Source organism: Gavialis gangeticus, unplaced genomic scaffold (genome assembly GCF_001723915.1).
Source record: "Gavialis gangeticus isolate Ggan-Ray unplaced genomic scaffold, GavGan_comp1, whole genome shotgun sequence".
In the NCBI taxonomy this organism is placed as follows: Eukaryota; Metazoa; Chordata; order Crocodylia; family Gavialidae; genus Gavialis; species Gavialis gangeticus.
Genome location: NW_017728993.1, coordinates 68,925,884 through 68,934,117, shown reverse-complemented (window position 1 = coordinate 68,934,117; position 8,234 = coordinate 68,925,884). Strand labels below are relative to the sequence as shown.

The following is an 8,234-nucleotide window of genomic DNA, read 5'->3' as shown; positions in this document are numbered from 1 at the left end:
CCTGGGTTGTATTGTCAGGGGCAGTTGACTTGAAGGTGTTCAGCCTCTCAAGGTGTCCCTTCATGAGGTCAGCTTCAGTGGAGGGTAAGGAATCTCCCTCACCCAGGCCTCCCTGACCCACAGTGGGCAGGGGCGTCCCTGACTGGCTGGCTAAGTAGCAGCTCTGCAGAAAAAGACCTGGGGGTTACAATGGACAAAAAACTGAATATAAGCCAACAGTGTGCCCTTGTTGCCAAGAAGACTAATGGCATACTGGGCTGCATTGGTAGGTGTGTTGCCAGCAGGGCAAAGGATATGATTATTCCCCTCTATTCAGCACTGGTGAGGCCACATCTGGAGTACATGTTCAGTTTTTGCCTCCCCTCCCCAATTGAAAGAATGGGAATAAATTGAAGAGCATCCAGCAGAGGGTGATGAAAATGATTAGGGGGCTGGGGGACATGACTTGTGAGAAAAGCGTGAGGGAACTGGGGTTATTTATTCTAGAGAAGAGAAGGCTGAGGGGGATTTAATAGCAGCCTTCAACTACCTGAAGGGGGGGTTTCAAAGAAGATGGAGCTGGACTGTTCTCAGTGGTGGCAGGTGACAGAACAAGCAATGGTCTCGAGTTGCAGCAAGGGAAGTTTTGGTTAGATATTAGGAAATTTTTTCTCAGTAGGAGGGTAGTAAAACCCAGAGAGGTGGTGGAAACTCCATCCTTCCAGGTTTTTAAGATCCGGCTAGACAGAGCCTTGGCTAGGATGATTTAGTTGGCGATGGTCTTGCTTTGAGCAGGGGTTTGGATTAGATGATTTCCAGAGGTCCCTTCCAACCCTGACTTTCTATGATTCTGTGGTTTTCCAAGGGGTGCCTGGAGTCTAAAAAGATTGAGAACCACTGGGTTAGATGCACCCAACCTGAGTAAAAGCCATAGAACGGCTCTTCAAGCTGGACTAAACCCTGATCCACTGGCTCCATCTACTGGACCCGTAGGGAACATGGTTTGGTACTTTGAATAGGTGCTGATAGCCTATGCTATGGACAACAGACTTAATATTTTACCACCTTGAAAAAGGAGAGGGAGTTGCTGGCCAGTAGTGTAACCATCAGTGGAGATGTGATCTGCTTTCCTTGAATATCTCTGCTGTAATGCTGAGGGAAGTCCCCTTTGAAGACACTTAGCTTCAAATTGCTTTGAGTTTAGCCAAGCTAGGAGCCAGCACTATCTTATTCTGTGCGGCTGTCTGAGAATAGGCTGGAGTTTCCACAAACACCCTCTCCTAGAGATGCAGATCAATACAGGGGTGCCTAGATTTCTGGAGAATCAAAATATATCTTTGAATTACAGGCCAGTATTAGAAAAGTGTGTTGTGTTAGTTACTTGGTTCACAATAAACTTCCCACTCCCCATACATTCTCAGCCCAAAGCAAAGGGTTACCTTTCTGCAGCAATTGAACCACTAACTCCATACGTGGGTTGCATCCAGCATTATGCAGTGAGGCTGGTTACTGGTAGAGCCACCACTGTTCCTGTCTTGTGCGTCTGCTCAGTCACAGACTTACGTTGTCCTGATACGTGCCTTTGACCAGGGCTTGTAGTTTGGAGATTGCCAGGGCTTACACTTTGTGCTCTTCCAGAGGCTGCACAAGTACTACACATGGCTGACATTGCACCCCTAAGCTGGGGGAGAGTGACTTTGTTCCAAATAGAAATTTCTCACCTTCAGGATTTAGTATGGGCAATAGAAATGCACCCATGGACTATGACCTGGCATGTGTGTGACTGTGCCCTCCCTTTCCCAACAAATGCATGCAATCATTGTGAAACACACCCTTGTTGTGAAATAATTCCTCAGCTGAGATTTCTAGAAGTCTCACAGCAATACACATACTGGCAAATAGAGCCAGGTGCCCCCATGGTCTGATCAGGTCTTGCACACTGCTTCTGAGTAGGGCTTGAGTTATATGCAACACGTGCATTACAGTGGGCTCTCCTGCAATGCGGACTCAAAGGGCACGTCCACACATGCGGACATGTGGTAGAAAAAGCCTTGGCTAAAATGATCTAGTTGGAGATGGTCCTGCTTTGAGATGACTTCCAGAGGTCCCTTCCAACCCTAATTTTTTATGATTCAACGAATAGGAACTAATAGCAGTCCTTTGGCTTCCTTTATGCTTTGGGAGATTCACTCAAGTGGGATGATTTTAAGTGACCTCTCTACATCTACTTGCTTTAAAACAGACAAGGCTGGCTGGTCATAGCATTAAAAAAAAAGCAAATTTCGTATATATTTCTCAGATGTGCCCCACCAGCTCTGCCCCTTGGTGCTGGTTGGTGGAGAGGCCCTGGCAGGGGATGAGGTACAAGGGAGCAGCTACCATCTTGTCTGCTGCCCTCTGTGCTGCCCCACCAGCCAGCACCTTCTTCCCTTGGGTGGATGGGTAGGCTGTGAGGCCAGGCTGTGGAAGCAAGGACTGTGGAAGCTAGCATTTTATTTTTATGTTATTTTTTAAGTTGATTTGGAAGACAATCCTGGATTCCTGAGTTTCCACACAACTGTGAATTCAGTAGACCCACAATAGTCAGCATGGCGAATATGTGGATTCAGATATTTGGGATCCCCCGATAGGCTTGAAAAGAAACTCTCTCCCTGCAGGAGGTATCTGTTAAATCCCTGCTTCAAGGCTTCTGTTGATTGCCTGGAGGCAACACTTTCTTTCTCCTCCAGGAATACCTTCTGGCTTCTGGGCTGGGTGCAAATGGGGGAGTGTGTGCGTGAGCATGTATGTGCACATATGTGCACACACACACACCCTCCTTCCTTTGAAGCAGTGGACATTTAACAGCAGAGTTTGTCTAGTGCACCAGTTCTTGAACTTGGAAACCTGTCAAACACCTATTTGCTTAATTTGCAGCAAGGTATTGGCAGTGTCCTTATTTACCCTGCTCTCCACCAGTGGCATTACATAGGAGTCTTGTGTGACTGGTAATTGAGAGGGGTGGATGATCTTGTGAGCCCACTGGACAATGGACAGCCTGAGAACACAGGAGACTGGGCTCTTGTCCAGGAGGCCCCTTTTAGTCTGTGATGACCCTGCATTTTCTGCCATGGATTCAGTTACAAAACATCTGTAGAAACGCACGTAGCCAAGTAGCTCAGGGGGCAGACTGCAGTTTAGCTATGAAAGCCACGTAGCTATGCTACCATTTGCCAAGATAACAGTTTATTGACAGTGGTTACAAGGGCAATTTATACTTGGCTGGCACCCAGAGATGTGCTCAGATCTTGCACAACTAGAGCAGATCAGACCAAATGTAAAAAGGGCCCTTGGTATGCTGTAGCATTAATACAGTATATCTCTGACTGCTAAGGGAAGGGACAGAAGACACAGACTGCATGTTACCAGGAAAGGATGGTTTATTTGCTGGACTGAAAAAAAAGCGAAATCAAGCAATTGCAAGCAAACAAAAAAACCCCAACCCAGTCCAACCCAAGAGAAACAGCTCTATATTAAAGTCTTGGCTCTGTAGCTCATCTTCAGCATAGGCTTCAGTAGTGGAGCTCTCAGAAGGGAAATTTCTGATTAACAAACTTTTGTTCAAAAGGCACATAGCAGGTGGGATCCTGCCTTATCCAGCATTTGACTGTTGCAAGAAAGCAGTGTCCACAGCTCAGCTATTGACACCCCCATGGCCCATATTACCCAGGGCTCCCTTATCTGCTGTTTGCTGTGTAATGGAATCTACCTTTGAAGCCTGAATAACTTCACCTCTGCCCTAAAACCGGTATTTTATTGGGACACACCCAACCACCTGAAAATTTAGTACTTAGGCAACTCTCACCCTTCTCCTCAATTAGCAAATCTCATACATTTCTGCTTTATAAAAGGGACATGTGGGGCAAAAAGAAGTGGGTGACTGGTTTAATATAAAAATCAAGACTTCACATGAATGTAATGCCACCAGCCAGCTTGTCTCAAGCACAGACAATACGAGACTGCTGATCACATGGCTTAAGAGAACCAAGCATCTGTTGTGACTTGAGCCACAACTTTGAGCCAGGTGCAAGGGAGTGCAATGAGACAGCTAACAGCTGTGATCAGAAAGGAAAGTGAAGACAGGAGGTATTGGGTTTACCTAGTAGGATATCTACTCCCCAGAGCCCCCTCATGCCCTCCAACATGCTTTGGGCATGCCAAAAGAACCAATCTAATGAAGCCACATGATCAGCAGTCCAGCAAGCCGACTCCATCACTTGGGGTGGGGGGTATAACGGAGGTACTTCTTGCCCGACGGGAGTTCCTTGGTGAAGATGCCTGCAGGGAAGAGTTTTTTGGCCTCATCATCAGGTAAGCTGGGAATAACCATGACGCTGGTGTCAGGCTGGCAGGAAACAGATAGGAGATGCTTTAGTGAAGCAGAGCAGGCTGCTGGCCTTGCAGAACATCAGCTGTACACAGCAAAGCATCAGCCCTCCCACCAATGCTCTATTAATTCTTAAACAAGATTTAAACCTCAGTCACTAAGTAAAGTGACTCTCCTATGAGAAACAGTGAAAGGTTAAGCTTTCCCTGCCACAAGGAAGTATAGCTCCACTCTGAGGCAGAAGTACAAAAAGACTGGGAGCTGGCACATACAGTGCTGCTGCCAGAAAGAAGAAACTATGTTCCCTGCTGTGAGAATCCCTGGGGTGACCTTGGCAGTGATTCAAATGTGTCAGACTTATGTGATAACGTGAGGACTCTGCCCATCCAGCTTCTGAATGGTGGTGGGTGAACTATGTCTTCACTATGCTGCAAACACCATTTGAATGTACAACTCTGTACAAGCTGCTCCTCTCTTGTTCTTTTACCCCCATTTGGGGCTAAATACTAAGGAGTGGAGGCACAGGGCTAACAAGGGAGGTTTATTAACTTAGGAACACTCCCAATCTCATGCAATTGCTCTAACAGTAGGCTCTCTCCTTCCTTATGGAACCAGTCCTCCTAGGTAAGAGGTCACTAGTAACACCTGCTGGAGAGCTGCAGGGCTGGTTCAGATCAAGAGGTCTACACACAGGGTGGAGTGGGGATGCTCTAACTCTGAAGAGTATTTTGCTAGCTCAAGGTTATGGGAGTTTTGCTGGAGCTTCATAGTGGAAGGAGGGGACCCTGCTGTCCTGAATACAGGCAGGGCCTTTGGATTCTTATGAGAAGGGTGAGTGAGCAGAAGGGATGCGAAGTATGCAGAGCAGGATACCCATCTAGATTTCTGTCATTCTCATGTCACTCAGCAAACATGTGGAGTTCCTGAGCAAGGCCCACAGAAGCCAGCTCATACCTATTGCAAACTCCTGAAGAATAAACCCAGAAACCAGGTAGTGGTGATCCCTGGGAAAGGATGGACTTAAATTGTGGAGGTGGGGGAGTCTGAGCAATCTGTCTCCAGGGGGACAGGCAATTGGACTGTGGGATCTCTGCTCTCAGTGGGGAGTGCTGCACAGTTTGTATCCTGAGAGTGAGAATAAGGCCACAAGCCAGACCCTGTTCAGGTCTGAAGTTCATGAAGGAATGTAGTAGCTGCAATTCTGTAAGTGCCCAGCATGGGGTACTGACCAGACCTGAGAGCTGAAGCAGGTGCCCATCATTAACATGCACATTTGGCAGGCCCATTGTGCAGACTAATAACACCAAAAACAAGAGGGAGGAGGGTGCAGCCTGATAAACAACTGGCAGGCAGGTGCTGAAATAGAGGTTCCTCCTAGCCCTACCTTTATGATTTCTGTGAGCTGATTTTATTTCCCACCCAATGCAATCTGTGCAGTGCTCAAGTGGGGGAAGTCAATTGTCACTAAGGTCTGGAAGAGAACCGTGCTGCAGGAGGCTGGACGCCCCATGAACTGGCATAATCTTAAAAGCAACCTTCTCCCCCACCTCAAAATGAGTCTCCTACCAAGGCTTGTGCCTCAGGGGAATAAAGCAAACTGTTTTGTTCTGGTTTTCTGATCATTTCTTGAATGCACCAGCAATAAAAATGGTATAGAAACAGTTGAGTTCTGCACAGAGGTAAACCGCATCGGATGTCACAAGAATATGCTGAGCACCATGCTCTATACTTTCAGAAGTGTCTGGTGATACTGGCTGTATCCCCCTGAGTTAAGGGGGAAAACTCAATCCTTTTAGGAAGCTGAGTTCTGATACAGCAGAAGCTGGGTAGTAAGCACAGCCCTTGGGGAGGAAGGTTGGTGTGCTTATATCAGAAGCACCTTGTATGTATATAACCTTGCCTTCCCTTCACCAGTGCAGTAACAAAGACACATGATTCATAGACTGTAAAGGGCTGTAAGGGTGCACAAGTTACTTGCAATGCAATTTCAATGAATTGTTGCTCATTTTTTGCTATCAGGTACACACACACAACTTGCATGGACTGCGCCTGCCTTTTATTAGAATTGCATTGGGCAGAACACTTTGTTAATAACCAGCGATTTGAATAAGAGCTGGTAGCCTACCATAAATCCCAAGATGTTAAGAGTCCTGGAAACAAACTGCAAACCTCCCAGCCAACTTACAAGAAAAATACTATAGCAGTTTACTGCTTTGTTACTGCTAGTACACAATGCTGACTCTCTTTGGATACCACATTGTCACAAAGGTAGAAATATGCTTATAACTAAACAAGATGCGCATACACTATAGCTGACCTGGGCTTTCCCAAGGCATGCTTATACCTGGATCCTACCATATATAAATGCAGCATATAACTTGCATTTGTTTGGGCCCCTCTGCATGTGCAGGTAAAGGTGCAATGGTAATGTACAATCCACACAACTGCACCTCCTACCATGCCACATGATCCCAGGCTCTGGCAAAAAGCAATCTCCTGTGGCGTGGGAGCTCCCTCAGCATCTGTTGTGATCTCCCAGCCCTGTGGGTGCATGAAGCTGGGAGTTTGATGCTGCTGTGATCTCCCAGATGCAGGAATGCGTGAAGCACCTGCCACGGTCTTCCAGTTTTGAGGGTGTATGAAACTCCCAAGGCTGGGAGATCACAGCTGCACCCTGCAGCTGCTGGGACCCAGTGTCCACAGCTGCCAGGGCTGAGAGTTCCCTCAGTTGCAAGATTCCCAACCCTGGCTGGGTATGGTGCACCCCTGCTACTGGGAGTCAATGCAATGATGCAGCTCCCAGTTGCATCACTGCAGGACTTCCAGCCACAGGGGAGACCCTGCTACACTTGCAAATTAAGCTCAATAGCAACCAGCTATAAAGTTAGCACTAAAAGTGCACTGATACGTGGGTCCCATATTGGATTGGCACCAATATAGGGAAAATTGACAGTATCAGAAATTGGCTTTTTTTGCCTGATGTGGCCAATAAATGCCCTGTGCATATGCGCACAGCCACAGCATGTACGTGGCCATGAGTGCAGCCCACAGCATCTGGCTGGTAAGTCTGTTATGGGGGAAGGGGTGTAGGAGGAGGGCACATTGAGGCCCCAGCTCATCCAGGGGATGCAGGCAGCTTCCGCCTCTGAACGCATCCTGGGAGGGTATGGGGGGCATGTGCTCCTGGATCTGTGTGCGGGGCAAAGGCCAGGGGTTGTGCTAGGCTCTTCCCAGTGAGGTGCTGCGCTGTACTTGGGACCAGGTGGCAGTGGTGGTGGGAGGGGAGCTATGGCAAATTTGGGGGCTGTGGCTTGCCCCTATAACCCCTACCCAGTGCTGCTGCTGTCTGACCCAAGCGCAGCCTGGCCCAGCCCCACACCAGGAAGAGCCTGGCGCAGCCCCAGCCCCAAGCAGCAGATCCAGGGGCACACGCCCCCACGCCCTCCCAGGATGCACATAGCAGTGGGAGACACCCTCCACCAGATGAGCCGTGGCTCTGTCCTGCGTCCTGTTGCACCCCAGCTGGGCAGCACCTGCCCTTGCCCCTGCCCCAGCCCCACTCCCTCCCTGGCTGTGGGGGCCTTGATCTGCCCCTCATCCCCCTCTTTCCCCCCCCCCACTCCTTCCCCCACACCAGACTTATTAGCCCGACGCCGCTCTCCAGGCTGTGGGGCTGCATATTGGAATCAAATCAGTATTGGGTGATATGGCTCCTTAAAAATCGGCTATCGGTATCGGCCCAAAAAATCTCTACCAGTGCACCCCTAATTAGTACACATTTTTGGGGTCTAACTTTATAACTGGTTGGAGCTTTTTGTGGCATTATAGGCACTTTGCACGTGTAGCTGGTTTCAAGGTAATTGAGCAATTAACCTGTTAATTGCACAAT

At 48.3% G+C, this 8,234-nt stretch overlaps 1 protein-coding gene across 1 annotated transcript in view; it reads right to left on the bottom strand.

Moving 5' to 3' along the window:
- Positions 1-3,380: 3,380 nt before the first annotated feature.
- The window catches only part of PRDX6 (peroxiredoxin 6), a 47,692-nt gene continuing 42,838 nt past the window's right edge, over positions 3,381-8,234 (bottom strand). The window contains exon 5 of the mRNA XM_019501952.1: positions 3,381-4,363. Coding sequence (XP_019357497.1) covers positions 4,232-4,363 — 132 coding nt within the window. The 3' untranslated portion in view covers positions 3,381-4,231. The remainder of the gene's footprint in view (positions 4,364-8,234) is intronic.